This window comes from Chaetodon auriga, chromosome 1 (assembly GCF_051107435.1).
Source record: "Chaetodon auriga isolate fChaAug3 chromosome 1, fChaAug3.hap1, whole genome shotgun sequence".
In the NCBI taxonomy this organism is placed as follows: domain Eukaryota; kingdom Metazoa; phylum Chordata; class Actinopteri; order Chaetodontiformes; family Chaetodontidae; genus Chaetodon; species Chaetodon auriga.
In genome coordinates this window covers 21226804-21253873 of record NC_135074.1, presented here as the reverse complement: position 1 = coordinate 21253873, position 27070 = coordinate 21226804, and the positions used below count along the sequence as shown (strand labels likewise).

Genomic DNA, 27070 nt, shown 5'->3' with positions numbered 1-27070 from the left:
TTTTATGCTTAAAAGTATTTAAAAAAGCAAACAAATGAGGGCAGTAAAACCCCATATATTAAAGCTGCAGGTCTCCCGAGGGCGGTGCTATGGAAACCAAATGAGCAGGAGTGGATTTCCCCCCCAACACGCTCCTCTCCTCCTCTCCTCTCCTCCTCTCCTCTCCCCAACGCAGGAATCCATCAATAATTTAAGCGTCTCCCATATTTTCATCCTCACGACCACCACATCTTCCCACAGAGGCAGGAACACATTTGTGTTTAGAAGTATTGTTTTTTTAAATACACACACATATATATATACATAATCTGATAAATACACTTCTGCAGGATTTGCATACCACATTTAGTCAATCAATAAAAGGCTACAACTCCAAATGCATATAGTAAAAAAAAAAAAAAGAAGAAGAAAATAATAGAATGAGAGAAGTTTATGATAAAGATCTTAGATGTGTGATTAGAGGACGAAAGGAAAAAGGAGGAAAACGAGCAGTGTCTGTCTTGTCATTTGTTGGTATTGGGCACCATCTGGTGGACACTCAGAACACTGCTCACTGATCACTGTTGAATTCTTTTCATTTTCTTTGAACATACTTTATATGTATTTTGCTGCATCATGAAAGTGTGTTGATTATTGTCACTTCACTCGGACGTCTGACCTTCGCCGTGCAGAATGATGTATGTGACAGACTTTGATGCTTGACAGCTGATTTTATATTCACCTGTCGAAGGAGGAAAAAGTCTCTCTGTGAGACTGAAGAGGATGTGCAGATACATGGATGATTTAGTGAAATCACAACTAGTTTGGCAGCCAATCGTGGTCCCGTTTACAACTTACACAAATGTGGCTGCTGAATAACTGAGAATGAACTTTTCAGCGAAGTTGGAGACAGTAGTGAAATAAGGCAGAAGGGGTAGATGTCCCTTTAAAAAATGTCAGTATCTTATGCATCTCTTTAGACCTTAAACCTTATTGGACACAAATGATTATTGAAAGCTATTTTTTTCAGATGTGATCTTTAAGCTGGGGGAAGGCCTGCACTGTATAATGGCTTTTTCTTGACCTTGTTTGTCACATCTGCTTTACTTTGTCAGGGAGGTGAACAAGAGGCGGCAGGGAAAGAACCCAAACACAAGAACAGTTCAGGGATTTATTGGAAAAAATGCAGTTACACAAGCTTGCTGGCATGGTCTGAATGGAATGTGACTGAGAATCCAGAGGTGAGCAGGAGTGAGGCAGATACGAGGTGCAGACAGGCTGCAGATAAGGGTTCAGGTACTGGTTTCAGAGACTGGAAAGCCTGATGAAAGGGGGACTATGGCTGAAATAAGGGACAGAGAGGCAGGATGAGCAAAAAAAAAAGCACAACTGAGGCAGATGCTGTGACATACCTTGGATATATTGTTTTATGCTGTTGTGCCTAGAGGCCACGAGCAAATAAAACTCTCACTCAAACTAGTTTTTTATTCATTTATTTTGAATATTAATAGCTTTATGGCATTTCTGTACAGTAGGCTACAGCGAGCTTAGATTGTTTACTAACATATATTTACATAACAGACATCCATGCACATCAAACCAGACGAAACATCTACTCTGCAATGGCTAGCAGCAGCAACACATGATATGAAAGAGGTTTTGGATTCAGATAGGAAGCTTTGTCTTTACAAAATGATACAAAAACAAGTAAACACAGACGTTTAAGGCATTTGTTTGTTGGAACATACATCATGCACCTCGCAGGGTCATGCTCGAACCCCCTGCACACATCTGCATCAACAAGTGATGCTCAGGGAACATTAGCAGATGTTTAATCCTGAGATAGCAGAGCGCCAGGCTTAGCTTTTGACCATCAGATAGAATTTGCTGATAGCTGGAATCACAACTGCATCATTTACAGTGTTCATTACAAAGAGGTTTCAATACAAAGACAGAAAAATCTATATGCATCTTAAGCTGAACAAGATTTTTTTTAAAAAATAAGCCATACTGCATCTTATAAATGAAGAACTACATCAGATCTTTGTCTGCCACAGAGTGCGTCGCAGGAGCTTTTTTCACTTGTCTGGTCCCTTGACAAAAGTAGTGACTTGTAGCATAATATGTACTTGAAGAACTGCCTGAGCTAACACTGCTTGATGGTCATTTATGAGGCGAAGAATAGTACAAAATATGAAATCAGGTGCTTAAAAGAAAATTCTTAAAAAGAGGATTACAAAGTAACTCTAAACACAAATGCTTCGGGTTCTGGAGCAGAAGCAGATCCATAAATTAATTGCACTACAACCCATTTAAATAGATCACATATTCTCTCTATTTACAGCAAAACTTGCAAGTCTTTTCACTCAAATCCTCTCTCACATGTCTAGAAGCACTGAAATGATGGTTACAGTTGTTTATGCCTACAGTACTGAATATGGAGACACCAGTAATGTGAAAAACAGATATATAGGTCATTTATTATCCACGAGTAACAGGAGAAGGAGTGAGGCCGACACATGATCAGCCTGAACTCGCACACACAAACTGATTGTATTAAAACAGAAGATCTGTTGAGAGATCTTCCAACATTTTCTTCATGTAGTCTTTTCTTTTGATAGAAATCGTATAATTGGTCCCGCAGCAAGTTGGAAAAGCATTTGGAAGATGAGACGTGAGCCTGCAGCTGCTGTCTCACCACATCACTGTAGCAGCCCCTCGCTCAGGGCGGAACGGGTGGAGTAACACCACGCGTCTGATCTCGCTGCTGTATGATGGAGGTACTTGGTTCTCAAATGCACAGTTTTTAAGAGCTTTTCTCTAAACATGAATGCACTCAAATAACAGGAGCGCCAGTCTTATAGCCCAGCTATAGATCAGTGGAGCTAAACATTATGGAGCTACCAATTAAAAAAAAAAAAAAGATTTGAAAAGAAGCATAGTGAAGCCGTCTGAGCAAAAAGCACCGCAGTATTAGATATATCTGAGACAATTTGACTGTTTTACATTCAGAGTTAAATGACAGTGAAAAGATAAGTGATGTATTATAACATTCATCCCTAACATGATATGATTTTTTTTAACCACAATTACTATTCAAATATTTCTTTTTTACAACCGCCACATGTTTCTTGCCTAAACAGTCGAGTCCCTCATCTTTTATTCTCATAAGAAGAATCACATGCAGCAAATTAGATGGATGATATCGTAACTGATAATTACACCAATGTCACATGTTCAACAGCACACACTTCAACTCTATCAGCACATACAGAGATTAGAGTTTGCAGTCATGACTTTGAAGGCAGTACATGGGGAATGGTACAAAGCTGCCGTTATTTTCCATCCCAGCACCTTCCAACACTTTTATGGCACAGAAATGTTTCCTCACTCATGAAGCTGATTTTAAGCAAAGTCAAACATCGTGCTGGACTTTTTTTTTCTGATGCCTCAGCTCAGATCCTAATATAGGAGCCCATTCAGCAAGAAAAGCAAATAGTGTTTTTATCCCAAAGACAGAAGCCCTTTTATGTGGATGTCCTCAGTGAGGAGAAAACTCCCCCCGACCCTGTCGTGTCCATCCTTGGCTTGGCTAGCGGGAGGTGTTTAGCGAGAAGCTACAGGCACTCGGACAACACTTCGTGCTTGTCTGTCATGGAGGACGCTTCTGTCTGTGGCTCTGTGATGAAACTGGCACTCAGCTGGAGCTTGAGCTTCTCCACCTCGTAGTTATGCAGATATTCTTGAATCAGGTAGCGCTCTCGTTTAATATGCGCCTTCACATCTGACGGGACGTCCGGGATCATCCACGCCACGAAGAACTTCACCACAAAGACCACGTGCTGCAGGGAAAGAGTCAGTCATTAGGGGCAAGATATAATCAGTTTCCTGCATTTATTCTTTCAGGGAGATGTTGGGGAAAAAGGCTGTAATGTCTTACTTCCATGATAATGATAAAGGCCATTTTGGCTGCCAGGATGTGCCAGAACTGCATGGTGTGTTCGTACTCCCTCTGGTGGCCTGGAGGGTAACGGTAGTCACGGTATCTGTACAGAACAACACACACAGAGGTGTCAAACCATCAGCTATGTTTCAGTAATGTAATTATTAAACAAAATGTTCTGGTATTCGTACACATCAGTACATCATACACAGGAAAAATGATCTGAAACAACAGATATAAACAAATAAGTTGCCCCTTTCTGACCCATACTGATTAACATACTGATTATAAAACTTCTTTTTGGTCTCCACGAATTCTTGAGGAAAATATCTGAGCCTTTACTGCTAAATGCTCCTCTAACTTCACTAACTTCATCTGTCTGTAAATTTATTTTAGTGAACTGTGGGTTCATCAAGTAGTCATTTGACCAGCTGTTCATAAAAAAAATTTGATGGTGCAGCTTTACAGCTCCTTAAAAATGTAAAAATCAGCTCCAGCTGGATGCACAACAAGCCCTTTACGCTCTAGTACCTGCAGTTGGTAGTAGAGTTATCAAACCAGTAGTCTTGTTCTTCTGGCATGTTGTCTTCATGTATCTGTGAGATGTTGTATATCGACAGGCTGTTGTTGACGTAGCCCCTCATGCTGGCCCCATTACCGTGGGTATACAGGTAGACCATACGAGGGATCATGTCGGAGGTGAACGCCATTATGAAAGCCTGGGACGAAACATGCACAAAAACCTTTCAGCGAATGTTTGCATCTGAAGTTACGCTGCGGCAAAAAGGGTTAGTTTGCTAACCCTGCTCCACATACAACACTCACATTGGTAACAACAGACAAAATGGCCACTGCGTTGAGGATTTCCTGCCACGCGCCGATGTTTCGGGCCTTGGATGCCACCGGTCGTCTGAACTGGGTGGTGAATTTCCAGGCGTCCACCCTGATCTCCAGGATGTTGTTGAACAGAGCCAGCAGGGGAGCCAAGGGGAAAGACGCCACAAAGAGAGTGATGAAACCAAACTGGACCACTGAAACAACAGAGCAGACCGAGAGACTCAGTGATAAAGAGGCAAGAAAGCAGAAAAACGGAGAAATGTAATTTCGAATAGAGGACTGTCTCATAAATTCATGCTGTATACGGTCCAGCCAATTATCTTGCTCTCCTGTCCTGATGTGAACTCTCTGAACAAGGTGGGTGAAGTAGCTCACCCATCTCCAGGTACTCGTAGAACAACCCCAGCTGGCTGAAGTTCAGCAGGACGTGATCCTGCTCCCAGCGGCTGTAATGGTTCTCAGGATGGTGCCGTCCCTTTCTGCTACTCCACCAGTTACGCATCAACCTATCAAGAAACCCATGAAGAAGAAACAGACGTCAAACTGCCAAGAGCTGACAACAAGACAGTGAAACGATCAGCACAGTAACGACAATACTGGTAGCTGCAGTCTCTGGTCTGATCCGCTGAATCAGCTAAACAACCTGCTCTAAATAAGAATAATGTTACATATATTTAGATGTTTTTGATGGGAACAAGATCCATATGTTGTGCACACCAGGCACATCTCTGATGGGAACAAATTATTTAAAAGTCTGCAAAAGTTTGGACAGCTGCTAAACATTTTTAAATCTAAATAAAATTTTTCTACATAATATTACTAATAACTTTCAGGTCACTGTTAAATCTGTGTACCCTCTCCTTATCTATGAATATTCTGGAAAATTCCTGGCGCTAGTTGCACAAAACACCTAATTTAAGATTTTCCTTAAAATCCAAATTCAGGTTTCCTTAAAATATAATCTGTTACACAAAACACCCTTAAGTCTTCTCCTTACGATTTCCTTAAAATGTTCAATTACATATTTGAGGTTTTCTCTTATCTTGTTTTTAACAACTACATGGCAGAGTTTATGCCGAAAAATGAAGACACGACTGGGAGAACCCAACTATCGATGATCAATTGATTTTACACTGATTGGATGTGACTGGCACTTGCTCCTCTCTTGCTGTGGTTTATGAGGAAGAAGAGTGGATGGACTCACGGCAGCAGGGCCTCTTGAATGTTCCCCCACAGCTGTTTTCCTGCCATAACAATCACCAGCTGTGTGGTCAGCTCAATCAGACAGCCCCCGGGGTCACACTAGGACAGAAAGAGGTTTTTAGTTTATATAACACAATTTCATTTGACGCACTTCCTGCCAGCAGCACTAGATTATGAAGCTGAAGAGATGAGGCGTGGGGGTGTTTACATGAGGAAGAACACCTCCTATCAGTACACAAAGTAACTTAAATCACAAAAACTCACCTCCTCATTCCTCAGTTTGCTCCACTTGCCAAACATGTATGTGTATTTACCAGGATACCCCACGAATTTGCCTTTGAAGAAGGCCACATAGAAGCAGGAGGAATAATAGTTGACAAACTGGAACAGGAACATCTTCATGGTCAACCTGTTCTCATACTCCAGGTGTGTCTTTGGGATTTCTGCAGGAGGCAGAAGATGTCCTCAGGTCAAAATCAACACCACAGTGTAAAATGTTAATACAATGAGACTTTATTGATTCAGTGGATGTCAGATTTAATCTCTTTACCCATATCAGTGATCCAGACGGCCACCCTCTCATAAAAGAAGTTGAGGATCATGATGATGACAAAGTTGATGCAGGAGGCTGTGACGGACGTCGCTAGCTGCGGAGTGATGAATCTGCCCACCACCTGGATCTTCCTCATGGGGTCTTTAATGATACTTGCAAAGGCAGCATACACGGCCAGCCTGTATGCGATGACCCCAATAATACAGGCCACTATCAGGGAAATCTGTGGAGGAGCACACACACACACACGTAAAGCTGCTGACAGTATGTGACATGGAAAAGAATCACTGTGTATTATTGTAAAGAGCACACACACACACACACGTGCAAACACAAACATTGAGTTACCCAGAATAAAACCGTGGTTGCAGAGAGGCAGAAGCGAGCGCACTTGCTGGTGACGGGGAGGTACGGCTCCATTTCCTGAAAAATAATTTGTCAGTAGTATTATTATTATTATTTATTGTTTTTCAAGTTGCCCAGGTCAAAAAGTAGTACACTTTAGTGTATTAAGAATATAATTTAAGTGTAGAAAAGTCATTACAAGTATTTTTACTTTCTGTGCTTAATTTAAAGTAGAAGGTTCTGGAGCACCTGAGTGATCTTGTTGAGTCTCCTGTTAGTGCATCGGATCTCAAACTCCGGCCGGATTTGGAGCTGCTGCTGCTCCTCCTCAAAGTCCACCAAGTCCCACTCGTACTCCAGCCGGGCTTGACGTCGTTTCCAGAACTCCAAAAACAGAGTTACTGCCAATCAGATTGGATGGAAGAAACGTTGTGAAATCTTAGTTTGAGAGTCACTTCCACCAAATAGGCTTTGTTGTACAATGAGAACTTCAGAGTCTGTGTGCAGGTGTGTTTGTGCGTCCATCCAGATTTTGGACGAATCTTTTATGAACTTCAACGTGCTGTGACTTTTTGACTGAAACAGAGTGTGTGTCTGTGTTGGGTTTCAAGGGTTTAATGTGTTTCAGCTGTGCTATGACTCGCCCCGCTTTATGGCTAACTGCTGTGCATGAGGCCAGTTTTTAGGCACTCTTGGCTTACGCTGTGCTGGGCGAGCCATCCGACCGCTTGAAACAGTGTGGATAAAGGTTGGCGCTTCAGTGTGAAAAGGCTTTAACTGTGAAAATCTGTCTCATGAGAGGGGGGGTTGATTGGTTGGTTGATCTCCTGCACAGGTTAAACACAGGGAGGGCGGCATCGACTGACACTTACCCCAAATCCCCATAAATATGGCAAAGAATATCGTCCCCTCATTATCAAACAGATGGGATTGCTGGAAGAGGGAATATGGAAAAGAGTAAGTTCCTCAGAAAAGCCGGAGACACGCTGGGCGTAAACAGGGTGACATACTGCTGACTCAGCAGGAGGCAATTCACTGCAGATATTTGACACTTATTTCACACACGTCTGTAGTACAACTCAAGCTTGTGATATATACTTGTAGGTTATCGTTCAATAAAAAGTGGTGTTGAATTAAGGTATGAAGCGTAATATTTTACCCAGGATGAGAGACACGTAGAGTTGAGCTTCCAGAAAGGACATTTTTTATCACAAAGTGGGCACATCACAATACTGCCTCCAACACTGGCGTCACATATTTCTTTGCTAGAAGAAGAAAAAAGAGCATATTAAAAAAATGCATCAACAGGAGTTAAATTTAAGGCATAAGAGTTGATATATTATATGGCCAAAAGTATGTGGACACCTCTGTCACCTCACATACTTTAGTGTACTTTCGGTTTCAGGCTGTTTTCGTGGTTTGGTGTCTTAGTTCCAATTAATGGAAATGTCAATGCAACAGCATGTGATGTTATTTGCTGCAATACTGTGATTAAAGCCACAGTTTGGGGAAGTATTGCTCCAAAAAAGCTTCCAACGCTTGAACTGAGAGTCCAAGCCTTATTGCCTCCCATCAGTGGTCAACCTCACTGATGCTCTTGACTGATGCCCCTGCAGCCAGGTTCCAACACCTTGTGGAAAACCCTCCCAGAAGAGTGGAGGAGGTTGCAGCAGCAGAAATTTCCTCCTGTCTTGATTATTGTATCTTCTATTTCACCTGTCTTAGTAAGACATCCCTAAACTGCTTACAAGTGGGTCAAAATGCTGTTGCCAAACCCTCCAAAGGGTCTCACATGACACCATTCCTGATGTCTGTACACTGGCTTCCTATAAAATTTGGAATCCAGTTAAGGATTCTTTTAATTACATTTATAGCGTTGTGTGGTCAGACACCTGCCTAATTAAAGAGCCACTGCTGCCATATAACACCAGCAGGAATCGGAGGTCCTCTGATCGTGGTTTGTTGGCTGTTCCTTGCTCCAGGCTCAAAACAAAAGGAGAAGTGCTTTTGAAGTTGTTGCTCCAATGCTTTGGAACTCTCTCCCATTGGATCTGTGATCTGTGGACACTGTTGACACCTTTAAAAAGCAGCTTTAGACCCATTTGTTCAGACTTTTTTGTTTTTCTGTTTCTGTCTCTTGTTTTTCGTTGGTTTCCTTTAATGTCTGTTGCTCAGTCTCTCTTTTGCTTTGTTTTTCTTCTTTCCTGTTTTGTGAAGCACTTCGTGCTGTCTGTTCTTAACACAGACATTATTATTAAATGTCCATATACTTTTGGCCGTATGGTTATCAGCTCTCTGACTCCCTCTGCTGGCACTAACCTTGATATGTTGTCATCATAACTGAGCACTCCGTAGGTGAAACATATAACGCCCATGACGGCTGCAAAGAACAACATCTCTGTGTAGAAGCCCAGCCAGGCGAAGTAGATCCCAATCTTCTCCCCGTAGTACTTCCTACAACCACACAATCAAACAGCACATTTATAAATACATCTTGTGTGAAAAAAGACAAGTTATGACAGCCTTCAGGTTCTGCTCGTTTACCTGATGAGGTTGAGAGGTTGCTCTTTGTAGAAGCAGAGAAATCTGGCCCAGTGCTTGTACAGGTTGTAGCGTTCGCTCTCACATTCGGCATTTCTTGCCCTTTTCCAGTATCGACACTGAAAGAAAGAGAAGCAATGCAGCATGTGATGCTGAGTGAGGCATCTTTGGAAATCAAACAAAATGTACAAATGTGCTTTAAAGAAAAGCAATGAACTCAGTGAGTGAGGCCAACTTCCTACTGCAGAGCCATCTTTTTCAATAAAAATTACAGTATGAGTCGTAGTAGCATTAACAGTAAAATATATTCATTCTGCAGAACTGTGTGTTTAATAATCATGTGCTAGAATACAAGCAGCATTTTAATGTCGTGTGCGGCCAAGTGCTTAATATGGAATTGGGTTACTCGTACTCTGTGTACCCATATCATAAATCCTGCATGTCGAATCTCAACATGTATATAAGCACTGATAAAAGCGGCAGCTGGAGACTGAAGTGCCATCTGAAAGTTGTTTTTTTACTTGAGTAAATGCACTTTGATATGTTTGACCTCTGCGTATTCGTGTTCTTCCTTCCATGTGTCTTACGTCGTGTAGTGGAAAGGCTCCTGTGTACGTCCCGTTGCTGAGCAGTCGCTTGATTCCCGTCTTGTCTTTATCTCTCTGACCCTCTTTGTAGTACGGACACCTGGCCAGGATGTAGAAGACCTGACAGCGAGGAAAGGGTTTAACACGGGATTAAGGGATTTGGATGAACTCTTTAGTTAAATGCTTTTTACATTTGGCTTCATTGTTGTGTAAGCTTTCACTAACACTGCAGAGTAAAACATAAAACTTCTCCTATAAGTCCTCCAGGGTAAGCCTGTCCAGATGAACAGTGAGAGGTAAACTGAGTTAACCTGTAGAAGCACTTATCATTCTCACTAAAATATCAGTCATTCTAACACGTGAATTCTGATTTTAGAGACAAAATACTCGCAATTCTGTTTCTTGTGGAAGGCGGGAAGAAGGTATCCTTATCGGTGATGAGGAAGAAGTCGGTCTTGGTCTTGTCGAAGGGGTAGGTGAAGTAGTCGGGTTGTGGGTGCATGATGTGTTCTGGCAGGCGGAAAGGATGTGAGAGCCACTCCAGTGGGACGTCCTGACCGTGGGGGATGTCGCTCGGCTTGAAGGGGACTTTGATCTTCAAGACATCGGCGTAGGTGGCCAGCACTTCCCACGGCGCGTGGATCTTCAAGAAATATGTCTTTTGGTCTTTGGAGTCCTGACACAAGTCAAAATGGAGGAAAAGACAAAACTGTAGGCTTTATTGTAACTATGTGTGAAGAGTTTTTCACAACTTCTTTCAAATACTGGAATGGATGGCAGTAAAATGGCCTACGTTGTTACTTCAGACCTGAGATATATAATATTTCCACACAGAAGTCATGTGATAATATTATTCCAGTGCGAATCGGCATCTTGGTGATTTGACTTTATTGCCAGAGAACTGAACAAGTATGAAATTTGACTCCTGGTCATGATAAGGTGAACAGCGGTCGACAGCTGTGCTGTGAGACTGACGTTTAAAGTGAGTGATGACAGAGAAGCAACAAAAGGTCATACAGTCACAAAGCATTCATGACATGATCTGAATGAGCTGTTCATGTGTATTTATGCTCGTAACACATGCAGGAAGTGAGTGAAACAGCTCTAAACTATATTATTCACGTGGAAGCTGAAGAACTGTTGATGTTATGCAGTCTTGACATCATATCTGGGGCATAATATCAGTAAAATATAGACTTGTTTAGACGTCTTTATCACGTGTGAATGCGACACACGAAACACAGACATCGAGGGGGTAATGTCTAACTCACAGAGGTTCCTTGGTAATATTACAGTCCCATGTGTAGTGTTTAACACTGAGTCATCCCTTTAAGAGGTTTTTATGTAGAAGATGTTGTGCTTCAGCAAACTATCCACTAGGTGGCGCAGCTGCTCTATGGTTGAATTTCTTACTGCTTTGTCCTCCGTCTCCAGCTCCAGTCCTGCTTTCTCAAGGTTGGCCTCAAACTCCCTCCTCCTTTCCTGTGGATAAACACAGAAACCACAAGCATGAGAGCCTCACGCAGGCTGAGCAGGTTTCCTCCTTTACCCATCCATGTAAGAGACATTCGACTTTATTTGGCTCTTTGTCGGGTTAAATCTCAGACTCCTACAAACGGAGCCTGGTCAAACAGGAGGCATGAAGTGAGCGTGATACTGGGTGTGGCTTCTCACACAAAGCTACCATTAAAAAAATACTGTTATAACTTCCAAATGGATTTAGAGATCAGTTCATGCCCCTACCAGCACACACAGGGGGAGCCAAACCCTCAATTACTGACCTTGTAAAATATCGTGGAGGGACGGTGAACCACTTTTATATTTTAAATGTAACCCTGCCAAATATGCGCAGCGGTAGAAGGGTGACCCCAGAAAAACAGTGCAGTGTTGATGGGCCACAGGATAATATGCCGATAACAGCTACACCAAACTTTCAATGCAATAAAAAGGGCAAGATTAGCTGCTGAGCTTCAAATGTCTTTAGCTGTTTCTTACAGTCATTGCACTTTAGATATTTATAGACAAGCTTTCCCACAGTTTGAGCCCAATGTAGCAAAGAAACTGAATGACAAGAGGACGTGACCTTTGGTTCTGTAGTTGAACTGTGCAGCCTCCAGGTGTGAATGTGAAAACAGCATTAAGCGAAAAGGGTTTTGGTATCAGTAATATTAATAAGAGTGGAGCTCTGAGTGAAATCTCCCTGGATAAACAAATTTTTTAAATGTGGTGCTTTCATTGAGGACCAGGAGATGAACTTTGCTTTCATCAGTCGAGTTTCTGTGCTATGACCTTTTCAGAAGGCTGATGATGATGATATCTATAACATGCTTAGAAACAGAGGAACGTCACTACGCATGTTGGTGCACAGCAGACACACTTCTAATAAAGGTTAAGAAAAAGAGTCGGCCACTGACGTCTTTATTGGAACCAACTGTAAAACTGTGATGGACAGTGAATTCAATTCTAGTCATCAAATCAGGAAAAAGAGAGATTTCTTTCACAAAAGTTATCGCAAGTTTCGTAAAAATGAGCTGAGACTGAATTCACAGAAAAACTGTCAAATTACGACAAAAGTTGTAATTCGTGCTCAGAAAAATAACTCATGGAGGAAGTCCACACGAGTCCTTTAATATTGGATATCTGTTGATACTAAGTCAGATCTGATGCTTATATTTACCAAAAAGTTCATTTAGACATCCAGCAGTTACAGAGCAACATTATTCACATTCATTTGGCGTCTTGTTTCTGGTAAGAAACTCTATTTTAGCTGTTTTTGGTCTCAACCAACTCCTGAGGGAAATATCTTTAGCTGCTGTAGTTCATGATTACCCTTTAACACTGTCACTGTATGTAAATGAATCTACGCCTCCTTCTTTTTCCAGTCACTGTCAATTCTACCGACGTGTGACTGACAACACATATGCGTATTTTCTGTCATGTGACGTACTCATTATGATCCTTCTAAGAGGCACACCAACAAATTGAATGGATTGAAAATCAGTTAATTTCAAAAGTTGCTTAAGGTCACAAAAGTTATGCATCTGTGGTCATCTGAATCTCACTTCCTCTTTGTAGTACCACGTATTCCTGTTCTGGAAATGAATTGTGTAATAACAGGATCACCATCACTGGCCGCACTGTGAAATGCTGAGTCATTGACTTATGGCCACTTCTCTCTCTCTGTTACACTTACTTGTTTCTTTTCTCCATCTTTGTCGTCTACATAAGACAACACGAAGTCTATCCTTCGAACTCCGTCCCTGAAGAACACGGTGTCTCTATTTGGTTGTAGCTTGTCTGTCTGAAGGAGAAACAACATGCGCAAAGTAAAAGTTTTAGTTTTCTCACAAACAAACGTGATACCTGAACAGCGGACATGCAAAGACAAAACAAGAAATGAAACTGCCACAATCTTGAGAACAGACATGAAAGTGTCAGACCGTAACACTGATAAAATATACAGTATTATATAGAGAGAAAACTGCATCGTGTCCCAGAGGTAACTGTATGCTACTGATCCCAGGGATTAGACGTTCACTTGTCACTCAAAGGAGAGTACTGAAAAGCATTTCCATAGGATGTTTCCTTTGGAGAAAAGTTTAGAGGGAGGCCATGATGAATATAGAAAAACCACATAAAACAGGAAATTCTGGACACTGTACAATCACAGCCTCTCATTACATAAAAATAGTCGATGGTGGGGGAGAAACATGCTCTACATGTTCTATATCAACTCTGTAATTTCACTCATTGTCATCTTAAACTTCTTTGACATTAGATGTTTGTCCACTGAGGTGGAAATGTGTTTTTTTTTTTGTTTTTTTTTACGCAACTGACATTTAAGGAAGTTAGATCAAATGATCTCCAGTATGTGTCTTTATTTGTAAATCTGTTACAATAACAAGGATCAGTACACGAAGATGTGCTGTATCTCCAAACCGTTAATTGGACTGGACTTTCCGATACTGCTGCAAACCTTTAAAACATAGTACCACAGTAACACAGTACCCAGTATCTTCAGAGGCTCACTGAACCCCACCCAGCTTGTTTATCAGACCCTAACATCCACTAACAGACCTTCCTGTGCCGCCCGGGGCGTGGACACCGCTCGTTATGATGTTATTTAATCATGTTCAGACCTAATGAGGACATTAGAACATGACTGATAGATCGGCGCTGATCAGAAAGTGTTCCACTCCCGTCCTGAATCCTGGAGTCGTACATCACAACATAACATGATCAGTGTTATGAATGAACCATCTGCTCGCTGGCCTCGCCGCTCGGGCAGCGAACGTTTATTTCCATCTCGCTGTCAGTGTGTTGAGACCAGCTTTTGGAGACACAGAGGTCTTGTGACTCAGCGATGAGGGCTGTGAGTAAACAAAAGGTCAGTCATCTAAGCCTACAAAACTACACCAACATAAACACTGACATAAATAATCTCATGGCTCCGAAGAAAACAAAACCTTTGGAAATAAAGCGAATCCCACCTCCATTATTGATTGCTGAAAAGGTAGCAATTAAAGGGACAGTTCAGCATTTTAGGAAAGGTGCAGTGTTCAGCGTGACTCTTACGTTAACCAGCAGCCAATTATCTTATCTGAGCAAAGCCTGGAAACAGGCTGAGCTCTTGTCATCGATCTGAAGATGCCAGGCAACAAGCGGAGAAACAGGAAGTCACAGCGCTGTCTGGCTGCTAACTCCCATAAAAGCAAAACATTTTGATATTTTGTTTTCTGTGTGGGTCAAACAAACCAGATATAACGTGTTAATTAGTGAGCTTTTTTTTTTTTTTTTACAGCTAGCTTCATATGAACCACACAGAAATAGGAATGTGATTGATCTGCTCATCTAAGTCTCGACGAGAAAGCACAGGACGTTTTTTTTCTCTGACTGTCAGAATTCTTCCTGAACAGTTTGCGAGTACGTGGAAACACAGACAGATACATCAGAACTTACTTCTGCGTGTCCAGGAAGCGCTGTCCTCTCCGATAATGGGACGCCATTTCCACTGTTTTCATCTGCAAGAGAAATAAAAAATTAAAATAAAGGCAAAATAATGCCTTGTTTAGTTCAAGAAAAATAGAAAATGTAACAATCATGTGCACAGAAGCAGGCAGAATACACAGTGTTTTCAAGCGTAACGATACTTTGTCTTCAGTGTGTAATAGTCCCATCAACAAACAGCCTGTGCAACTATGACTGACACTGTATGTTAGTCCGTCACTATACAGTATGTGTGTGCAGCAATGGTCTAACAGCTTAAATGTGGTAGTTTTACGCTTAATGAGTTTGAACTATCTTCTTCTGTATGTCTTTGCCTGAAGTCTCAAAGTGTGTTGATGGGCCATGTGACTGGAGCATAAACATTAGCTCAGTCAGTGGATGTCTACAGGATTAGTTAGCATCTGAGCTCAAACAATATATTAACATCACTGGTAAATAACAGAGACCCAGAGACTGAAACTAAACTTCCTGTAGCAAGAAATGTTCTTTCCATTCTGCTGTCTTGTTTACATGCACCCACTCCCAACGAGGGAAAACAATAGCTCCAAACAATGTCCTTAGATTAGATTTCCTTGTGTTTGTTTAAATCCGTTCATGCTAGCCAAACAAGCAGCCAGTACAGTATTAAACCCTCTCAGCAATGCAGCAGGTATTCTTCTCTACTCATCCCACCAGCATCCAATAATTTAGCTAATCTAAATTAAGCTCTGTTTATACTGATGCAGGATTTGTGCAACGCAGGATAATAATAAGGTTCATATAAAACTAGACTATCCCTTTAAGAGCAGCCAACCGGCCAATAATTGCTATGGCCGCGCAAGAATCTTAGACAAACTCAGTCCAACAAGGGCCCAAAGAAAATCCTACAGTCTCTTGGCAACATCAGCAGCTACAGTCTTGCCATATTGGTAAGCATTTATAGGAGCTGAGAGAGAGGGAGAGAGAGAGGTGAGACACACAAAGGCAGCTGCAAACACACACACACACACATACATGCACACACACACACTCCTCTTCATCTCTCATACAATGACACACAACATTCCAGCAGTGCCTCCCTCTCCCTGCGTGGCAGACTCTGGCAGAGGGAATGTGCTCATGTAGCACAGTTCTGCTCGCCTTTTATCCCTGAATGGTGGGAAAGCGGCACTTCCTGTGGGGGAGATGCATGAAGACGTCAGTGAGGGGGAGGGGCCCCCGGGTCGCGGCTGAACCAGAAGTCTTACCCCCCGAAATGAAACACAGCCAGCCGGCACACAAAGGACACACAGCCTCCTTCAGCTTCAACCCAGCCACACAGGCAGCCAGCCGCCTCTGATTAGACGCAATGATCTGACAGACAGCAGTGTGGACCAATGAGAGCGGGGCTGCGGTGTCTCTATGTGGCAGCTCAGCGATAGGCCTGGAGACTCACTAGGAAGGGATAGAAATATGCCATATGAGTTAAACCACAGAAATCCCCGAGCACAAAGTTCAAATGACACCGTGACTCTTTCCACCGGGCTCGTGGGAAGCATCGTTGACTGTGCGGCTGAAGTTTTCTTTATTCTTAGCAGCTTTTTCCTCTTTCCTTTTTTTGTCTCACTTTTTTGGTCTCATTCCAACTGTGAGCAGCCAGTTATCAGAGCCTGGCTTGAGCAAACAGAAGCAAAGGGCCAGCAGTGTGTTTTAACTGCTTCCACGGAGAGACACACGCAGAAGGTCGACTACAGCACAGACAGTGACTGGCACACATAGGCATGAATGTTCATTCACTAAAAATAACTCCGCTATATCACATTCATTCATGCATAATTACCTCTGTAACCGTGGCTTTTGAGGGCGAGAATGAACTAAATTACAACTCGTTTAAAGTAAAAGCTCATGCACTGTGTTTTCTAACATACTTTCCACCCGAGCAACCCACTTACATTTCAGCTGCTGTCTATTTACAGGAGCTGAGATATTCTCCTGTGATCATGCCCACCAGCAGAATGCCAACTTACTACAAAAATATGACAGCAACCTCTAGTGGGCTCTGATTCAAAGTGACACTTTAACAGCCACCTTAGAGGGAACAAGAGTCCCAGATGGTCAGAAGAAGTTCATAAGCTAATGTCTACGAGCAGGCAGCACGAGTGAGACGCTCCTCTTTCTCTTTGCTTCTGATCTGATGCCTGCTGTTTGATAGAGAGACATCTGACATCTTCTTTTCTGGATTCCTTCTTGTGAATGTGACAGACTACTTGGTAGCCTGAAGACCTGAATAGAGATACTGTTGAACTGGAGTGCAAACAATCCACAAGGCAGTGAGACAAGGCTGCAAGGCTGAACCAAGGACACAATCAACTGGTCTCTTTTCCTAAATGCCCTCATTTTATCCAGAGACACATGCAAAACACATGCATATCCGGTCACTGCATATCCAACCGCTGCAGTTCTGTAGAGTAGTCAGAGTTGGCTACAAGAATCACAGAAAGAGTCTGCATGCTGGACTCGACTCTTTCCATGATGCAACTTGTTTGAGTCCTTGCTTTTAATAACACCCGCGTCTTTGAAACTCCACTGCCAAACACTGAAACACAAGCTTTTGTCTAAAATATGTGGCCCTCCAAAGCCAAAATAACTTGGTTAAACTTGGTGATTTTAGCACAATTTGTTTTTATCAGATTTTGGAACGCTCCCCCCTCCCCCCAAACCCACAGCAGATATTGTGTAATTGTTTTCCCAGGTTTAGTGCTACTCTCATTGAAAAGTCAGAGTATCTTCATGCAGAAGTTCCAAGGACTTCCCCTTTAAGGACCATATCAGGGTTATAGGCTACAAGGCCAACTTCCCTGAAGCACAGTCAGTAAAAATTTTGCAACATGGTCAGTGGTCATGGTCAATCTTAAGGATGTAGAAATAGGCCTGGAAACAGGTAATAATATCCCTGCCTCTGTCATAACCATAAGCATCATCTTCTCTTCATCACCTTCTGGAAAAGCAGTGGAAAAGCATGACTTGGGCCTTACCCCACTTGTCCTCAAATCTTCTCTTGAAGTTAGGGAAGAGTTGGATGACACCAAGCGATATTCCCATAGTCTCCAACTTCTGCTTCACTTCCACCAGCCAGAGAGGTGACAGCCAGTGAACAGTGATCAGATTTAGGGTCAGCCAATTCTCCCTCTGGCTAATTAAAGTGTTAAATCAGTGGAGGTGATCCACAGTACGGGCCAACATTACATCAGAATAGGAGGCCACTCACTGCAACATGCTGATGGTGCACAGAAAGAAAAACAGCAGAGGTTGTGCATTCTCTCCGGACGCAAACAAATCTACTCCTGACCAGCCGAGCCGTGCCAAAACCTAATTCACTACAAGCTGATGAAGTTTCCATTCCCTGTGACGGTGACTGCCTCTGTTCAGAAAATACGCCTCTGATTTCAGCACTTGAACATGCGTAACCCCCAGACGAGGCACACATTTAGCGCTCCACAGGTTCATTCCACGTGGCGGCATGTGTCACAGGCAGGGGAGCTGCCCTCCTCAGTGCACCCTGAAGTGAGTCATCAAAACAAATGTTACGAAAGGGAACCTGCATCTTCTGATCCAGCACCCAGGGTCTAGACTTCGTCAGACAAGAGGATGTGAGAGGGTACCTCAGATACCTGCACACCCACTTACTTTTATCCTGCTTTATATTTCTACTCCACTGCATTTCGGGGGAAACACTGTCTTTTTACTGCATTAAATTTATTTGACAGATATATGTTGCTATTTACTTTGAGGATCCAAACCACACATTATGTACTGTAAGTAGATTTTGTACTTCTACTTAAGTAAAAGATATCACTACTTCTTCTACCACTGTACACCAGCGGTGCACATCTATGAATTAGTGGGCAACATAATACTATAATAATACTATAATGTCATATAGTAATTTATTTAAAGTCTTGACATATAATCTGTCCTGCTCATTGATTTCCAGCATTGCTCGTAATGGCATAATACAAGCAGAGATATTCAAGAGAGATTAAACAGCATAGCAAATTCTCTCAAATGTACATCTGCTCATGGTGTACATTGTCAAATCGTCCAGCTCTGTCTGACACTCTAACACGTTCTCATGCCTCTGTGCAGTATATGAGTGCATGCATCAGTGCAGATTTAACACTCCAGCCATGAAAACAGGACACAGCATATTTTATTACCAGGAGCCAGGTTCTGCAGATGAGATGGGATCTGAAAGAGCAGACAGACAGACAGACATCTGGGTCTGATTAGCAGACTAACCGGAAAGCAGTGCAGAATTAACAGAGACAGAACTATGCTCCATCATTGAAGAGAGTTCAGCATGAAGAGAGAGCAAGCAGATGAAAAGAGAAAAAGCAGAGGATGACGATGGGAGGACGGACAGACAGGCGTCACATAAAGCCTCTGATCTGCCCGTACCTGAGTGCAGGTTTATCCTGAATGCGGTCAACACTGCAGGACCATCTTTAAAAGGACAGACAGACAGACAGACACAGGTTAGTCTCAAACCGTAGGTCAGGAGAGGAGGTCAATATGTATGCTTGCGAAGTGCTGAGACACTCTGATTGCTTGTAAAAAACACTGGAAAGAGATTTTCTTGTAAAACAGGGCTTACTTAGAAGAACCAGTGCAGAGAAAATGAACAGGCTGAAAGTGCAGCAGAGCATTTTATCAATTAAGACAATCAGCACAGCAGCTAAACAAGCAGCAGCGATAACCTGAAAGTGATGCAATGGGTAGTGTACAAGTGATTCAATAACAAACCTAATTGTTTTTCACTGTGACTCAAAGCAGGCTGCGTGGGTGTGTACTGTCTGAAAAAAGCACCAATAACAGCTCTTGTGTAGCTCCACCACTCGGCTCCACCGCCCTGCTTACGCCTCTCAAACACATACACCTACAGTACTTTTTCTGACTTGATTTAAAACTCGTCAGATCATTGCCTTGAGCTTCAACAAATGCTGCCCACTAACCACAGCTCCGGATTATGACAACAAAAACCTTTTCTGAAGGCAAGTGATATAAACATGTCACAGATTGCCCTACAATTTACCTTCGGGCAGGAGTTGCATGTAGAATTCAATGAAATATTGATGAGATAAAGGCTATCCCTCTGATCACACTGAAAGTCATCAACTGCATAGATATGCCTGAGGCAGATACACTCAGGCATATCTATGGCAGGCACTCACATACGAAAAGCTAAAGCACAAGACTGAAATATTAAATTTCATACCAACACACTTGACTGAAATGAGAGCGAGTACCATCACACAGCGAAACCACAACATCCTGATCGGGGCCTAGGTCTTCTACGACAAGACATCCTCTCTATCGCTCTACCCACATTTCCTGTCGAGCCAGCTAACTCTCCACCAAGGGAAAAATTCATAAACAGTCAAATGTGAATTTCATTATTAAAGCCCGAGAGTGACAACAGGAGGCTTTAAACACACATTAAAATCTGTGGAGCCACATTTTCTAGCAGTTAAGAAAAATAAAAACTCATCAGGATCATCATTAATCTCACCTCAAGGCTGATTTAGCAGCTGTTCTGGAGCCTTCAGTCAGATCACATGATCTTCATCAGCAATTTTCTGACTGCTTTCAGGACTTCTTGTTCATGTTTCTTTGGATTCAACTTCCACCGACTGACGAGGATCATGTGATGTGACCGACAGCTCCAGAACAGCTGTTAAATGGACCCTGATGTGAGATTAACTTGTCAAAAAGTGTAAAATAAAACCAGATCATACCAACTAAACATACAGAGCCTACAATCATGAATAAGTATTTTTAGTAAGCATTGTGTTGGATCGTGTTTGTGTGTTTACTTTAGGCTTGTATTGTCATGAGTAAAACACATTTTCCTTCTTATCACCAGGATATTACAGCTCCCAAAGGAGAGGTTTCCTGACACTGCCGGAAAGCTTGAACAGAGCCAAAATACCACAAAGGTCATGCGCAGGGCAGAGGGGAAAATGTATTATCTTCATAAAACACAGTGAGAATAACCGTATTTCATATCTTTGGTAGTCTGCTGCAGGAGGCATGTAAGAAAAGAGCACTTGTCAACACTGATTAGGACACTGGAAGTCGCTCTCTTGCTTGCATGGCTTGTAACCTTTGGCCTGGCTGTTTGGTTTTGACATGATTCCCATGAGATGGCAACAGAGTACAAGCTTGTTCCTGTATTATCAGTTGCCTTGTAGCCAAAATAGGCAACTTTCATTCAGAGACACTGTACTATACAACAAGTCCTTCCTACAGTTCTTCCTGTTCTATAAACAACTCACATGCATAAAACATCATTTAATGGCCTGGAGTGATTGTTTACCCCGTCTGTTTCACGTCTGTGTGACCGCAGGTCAAACAAATAGGCCGACACAGAGAGGAGGTCTAAATTTAGACCAGAACATTTTATCTTAATCTGAAAAATAAAGACTGAAATTTGATTTGGCAACAGAAAGAAACGAGCCCAAACAACTCCTCTAGTTCGCTGAGAGGATATCTCGGCTGCTTTTTATGTTTAATTTAGTGTCATGCCTGCATCAAAGGGCGTAATGTAATTACAAGGCCTGTTTCCCTGGTAACTCCTTGGCTCTCCATCACCTCTGACTGGAAGATGACTTCATCGGCCAGGCTGCAGATAGCAGATCGCCTTAAATGGAAGCAAATCCCTTAAAATATGAGCAAACACTGTTGAGAGCACTTTGAGTTGTTTGATAAGAATTATTGCGCGACTGTCGCTGAAAAGCTTTGAGTGGAATTAAAAAGCAGGGTTTAGGTGCTTTTAGTTTAGACAGCCACCCACCAAATTGTATATCACGTCAGGGCTGCAACTAACCGTTATTTTCTTTATCGATTCGTCTGCTGATTATTTTCACAACTAATTGTTTAGTCAATAAAATGTAGAAAAAAATACACACAGAATTTCCCAAAAATGACGTCTTCAAATTGTTTCTTTCGTCTAACCGCCAGTCCGCAGTCCAAAGACTTGTCGTGTACTCTCATAAATGACAAAGAAAAGCAGCAAATCCTCATATTTAAGAAACTGGAACCAGCAAATGTTGAAAAATGACTGAAATGATTAAGAGATTAACAAAATGGCGTCATTCATTTTTGCCGTCATTCATTTTCCTGCGATGGACTAGTCGTTGCAGCTCTGACGCCAGAGCGTATCTGGTGTTCATCGAGTAGTCGGACGTCAGTTGTGACTGTCTATAAATCAGTGTTTGGGCAGCTGTGAACGAGGTAGTCCAAATCAAACACATATATACCAAAGTGAGGACAGAGCCCTTCCTCTTCTGTCTCTGTTTCCTCTTTCACATGTGGCTGAAGGTCTGCCTGATAACAGTCCAACAAAAGCCTGGTCTATTAACCTACAGCTCAGTGAAGATAAACAGGCACGTGTCTTTATCGACAACTCGCTGATTCACTCAGTTAAGATGTGGAATGTACATATGGAGAAGAAAGGGCTGATTGAGACTTCATGATCTTCACCCAGCACACAATAAATTACCTTTATGTTCTTTGCCTAAATGATCTGTCAGTGATGCAGTGTTGTCTGTGCTACAGGGTGATTTAATCCAGCTGTTAGGTAGACAGGCTGACATATCAACACACTTAATTACATTACTGGAAATACAAGAAAGGAGTGTTTGGCTATTCAAGTGATTTCAGATCATTGCATACAGTACAGCTAACCCTCTTGAGATGTCTAAATATATTTGATTTGGTGGCTGTTTGCAACTCAAAATGAGGTCATCAAGCATACAGAGGGACGTTTTGAGGAGGTTAAGTCATTTTTGCGGCTGTTCATGCAGTAATCACTCAAAGCTGGTGCTATAAAAATGTGAAATTCACTTGACATTACTTAAATTATTTCCCTATAGCAGAGATGAAAGAATCTATACCTTCAAATCACATTCATCACAGTGCAGTAACTACATCACAGTATATCAACCGCTTCTAAATTTCAGATGCACTTAGACTATTACATCATATTGATCCTGAAAATGGGCGTCTGGACTTCTTCTATATTTGATCGTCCGTTGCAGCTCGATCAGGAGTAAATGCAAACTTCAGTCCCTCATTCTCGGAGTCATCCTTATTAAAATGTACCACAGCTCTTATCACATGAGCACCAGACTTTTCCAATGCAGGAGACAAGCAGGGGTCAAAAGACAGTAAGCGCCATGCACCTCCAGTATCTTAGGGTATCTTCCATGTGTGCCTTGCTTTTCATGTTAGGGATTCCCAGCCTGCAGGTTTCTGTTGGATGTCTCCTGAACTATTTGACACGACACAATTACTGAACTTCAGACTACAGGCTGCAGATTTCTGTGCTTCAGCTACTGCAGTTTTCAAAATGATAGCTTACCAACTGCACTTTTGAGTATGGAGTTTAAAATGACAATATGAGGAAAGGGCGAGTTCAAATGAGGAATTTTAAGTGAGGAAGGGATTGTGTAAACAGGGATACAACTGCAAGCACATCGAATCGGTGTGCTAGCGCAGAGCCTGTATTAGCCAGACACTTGAGAGCCATCACTTCATTACCGTAGATCACACTAATCTGCATCCTTGTTAATGGGCGTAAAAAGGAAGGTTTTGGATTCATGCATTATTAAATAGAACGTTTAAGTGAACCGCACATCATGGTAGACCGATCAAAGTGGCCTTTTCCATTGGTCCACACTTTCCATTTAGCTGCACATGTATGACATTTCAAATATTGGGGAGAATAAAAGTATTTATATACCTGATCCGGCTGTCAGAGGAAACTGTTCCCTAACACACATTGAACTGTCTTATAGCATACAGATTAAATGTAAGAACTAATCCTCTGCATTTTCCTCTGTTTAGCAGCTCTGTTGCGTAAGAACGCCACTACAGCAATGTTGTCTGTGGCATGTGGGAGCTACGCAAGACATAAATCAGGCCTTAAAAGCCCACAGCCCTTTACTATTATGACAAATGGAGCTCCGTGGAAGTGGAAGCTATTCATTTAACTCATTTTCTGGTGTCCTCAGAGACCTTTGTACATGCAAACAACAAGTAACAGCAGACCAATTAAATCCCATCACACTAATGACTGAAAGCATATCTACGACCACTGTCCAGACCGTTGACCAGCAGATGGATCCTGGTCAGTGCGCTGTTTGAAACCACACACTGAAAGCGGTTTGCTGTTGAGTCAGTGAAGCCTTGGAGGAGGTAATCCCATTAGATGTGGACCCACATGCCAAAGCTCGACGGAGCCTGACAGGAGTGAAAATGGATTTGCTTCACTTCTGATCATTTTGTCCTTTTATTGAAGTCACCTTCATTTAAATTAAAAAAAACAAAAACAAAACACGGAGAAGAAGAACTTCCTTTGGCTGGGATATTCTGAAACAGTATCCTCTCACATTTCACAGTGATGATGTCTGAGTGGTGTGACTTTAATTCACACAGACCAGTTTGGGAAATACCTGCCAGTGCGACCTCACTGCCCCCACAGTGACCAGTTTTAATGGACATTCCTGCAATGCAAAGCAAGACAAAACGCCAGAGATACACGATACAAACCGATATCTGTGCAATACTGACTCAAATAGCCGCACTGGGATTATATGTAATGTGCTTCTAAAAAAAAAAAAGAGAGGAGAGAAATGTTTCAGTCAAGCCTGGTGTTGCCTTCCACATGGCAGAATGATGGCAGTGTCTTCCACACAGTGAAGCACACAGCTTATTGATTAACCACTGGTCTCAGATGGGTACTCTGTGTCAGTGATACCCAGAACTCTGGCACTGGTAAAAGTCAGAAAAAGTCATTTCAGTGCATCCTCTCTAAATACCCTCACAAACAGCCAGCATGTCTGTTGGGATCTTTTTGCCTGCTGGCCTGTCATGGGATCACTGCTAACTTGCTGTAAAATGTCAAAAACACATCAGCTAGAACAAACTGCTCTATGTGCCCACTTTTAAATAATTATTAGTATTTTTTTTTAATGGTGGGCTTATCCTCAGGCTACAGCAGTCACTGAGATTTGCGAACCCTGACCCCTGACTGAGATGACTCTAATTAATCCCAATCCTTCCCAAGCCCTCCCTGTTTATGCGCACGTATGACGCAGCTAATTGTGCGCAGTCTCAGTCCTGAGATCAGCAGCCAAACTGACACCAAGTACAAGGTGCTTTAAAAAAAAAAAAAAAAGCATACCTTTAAAGACTTATTTCATCAAGCTGTGGGCAAAACATACACATGCCAAGCAACCAAATCATATATAACTCAAATTTTAAACTTCTTTGCTGCATGCACTAAAACGACTGTAAAAAATGAAAACGTCTATGATTTCATGTTTATAGTTTTCTATACTGCTTTTCTACTGGCTGTAATTTAGACATGAGGATATAATCTGAATGTTTTAATTGGATTATCTGTTGGTACCATACACTGTAATGTTCTTCTCTCCCAGCAGAAGTAAAACCAGCGTTCATTTGTCACAAGACAGAAACCTCCTCATGACCCCCAGACGCTGTTAAAGCTTCATGAGTGCGCCTTTCTTTAATTACCTCCAGTCTGAGAATCGGTCGCGCTCTGCAGCTCGATCAAAGTTTCATCCTTCGCCTTTCCCGTTATCCGTCTCATCGCGGCTGGCGGCGTTATTCTAAGGGCGAAAGTGAGGTGAAGGCGGTGAGGATGCCGCTGAGATCCAGTCGCGTCGATGGAAGCTCCACCATGCAGGTATCGGCTGATCGCACTGTGAAGTCAAGCAGCTCGATTCATATTTCTGGATGGTAAATGGATCATGTTTACAGTAAAAATGACCCTCGCTGAAGCTGTACCCTGCTGGGTCCCAGGCGCTACCCGAGAAGACCAGGCACACATAAAGGGGAGTGGCAAGGTTTTTTTTTTTTTTTCCGTCGGCAAAATTGTGTGTGTGTGTGTGTGTGTGTGTGTGTGTGTGTGTGTGTGTGTGTGTGTGTGTGTGTGTGAGTGAGTGTGTGTGAGAGAGGGAGAGAGAGAGAGAGAGAGAGAGAGAGAGGTGGAGTGAAAGAGGACAATGTGTAAACCTATTAAACATGTATTAATGGAGAGGCTTGTGTGCTGATGTGGTGAGTCAGATGCGTAAAATAGCAGCAGGACACACTCATACTGAAGAGAAGCAAGTTACCTGTATGATCTTAAACAGGAACACACACACACACACACACACACACACACACACGGAGCTGAACGCGATGAGGACATCTTGTGGTCATCTTGCACATATGCACTGAATATAATACTTAAACATATGTTCTGTTTTTATGTTTCAAAGCGCAAAGTGTCAGGACACTAAACTATTACTTCATCATTTTCACAAAGAGAAATCAACACCACTTTCCAATAAGACACCCTTAAACAAGCTGTTATTCCAATGACCAACAGATGCTTGGTTGATCGGTTATTAAGCCATTATTAAGAACAATATTGGGTTGCCAGGTTTTGAAAAATCTCCCTGGCTGCTGTTGATCCTCCCCCAGCTGGACTCCGTAGTCGGTTCAGTCTTTATTGTCCTATGTGGGAAATTTGGTCTGCGGCATTACGGAAGCGGACACACCGAAGCACATTCAGAAAACAGATGGAAAAGTAACAAATATCACAGATCAAAAGAAATATGATTTAGAGATAGTAACACACAGTGACAATGAAAACCATTAGAAACAGTGCGTTTTGTCTCGGCCACTGAAAGGTCTGTGTGTGAAACTTGTGGTGGGTGAAATGGTCTTTGAGTGTATGGCAGTCCACTACAAACACACCACAAACTACAGCCTCAAAAATGGATCAATAAGCATTAAAGGTTTCAAAATCATGGCAGGGTTACTGCGCTGTATTCCATCCTGTGCGTCATTCACTTTATTACATCTAATCCATGTCCATCACACTACAACTCGACTTCAGATTATATTTTGCTAACAACATCTGAAAAGATCCTTCTAAAAAAAAAAAACATCATTATCACCATCAGCATAATCTCTCTCAGAACAGCTTTGGGATTGCACCAACCAGCTCCACAACCCACAAACCACGCTGTACCAATTATCAGA

At 42.2% G+C, this 27070-nt stretch overlaps 1 protein-coding gene across 2 annotated transcripts; it reads right to left on the bottom strand.

Moving 5' to 3' along the window:
* Positions 1-1456: 1456 nt before the first annotated feature.
* Positions 1457-25868, bottom strand: ano5b (anoctamin 5b). Of its 2 annotated transcripts, XM_076729509.1 has the most exons (21): positions 25553-25868; positions 19412-19456; positions 14948-15009; positions 13182-13289; positions 11402-11470; positions 10380-10664; positions 9989-10108; positions 9405-9520; positions 9180-9314; positions 8020-8125; positions 7733-7793; positions 7110-7261; positions 6864-6938; positions 6513-6738; positions 6227-6405; positions 5964-6061; positions 5135-5265; positions 4748-4953; positions 4454-4641; positions 3920-4025; positions 1457-3821 (listed from the first exon to the last, which is right to left on the bottom strand). In XM_076729509.1, exons 1-21 carry the CDS (start codon positions 25626-25628, stop codon positions 3597-3599), a joined length of 2769 nt encoding a protein of 922 aa, XP_076585624.1. In that variant the 5' UTR covers positions 25629-25868; the 3' UTR covers positions 1457-3596. The 2 variants fall into 2 exon arrangements, with proteins under 2 accessions (XP_076585624.1, XP_076585634.1); XM_076729519.1 differs by lacking the exon at positions 19412-19456 and having other exon boundaries at positions 25553-25862.
* Between the last annotated feature and the right edge of the window lie 1202 nt (positions 25869-27070).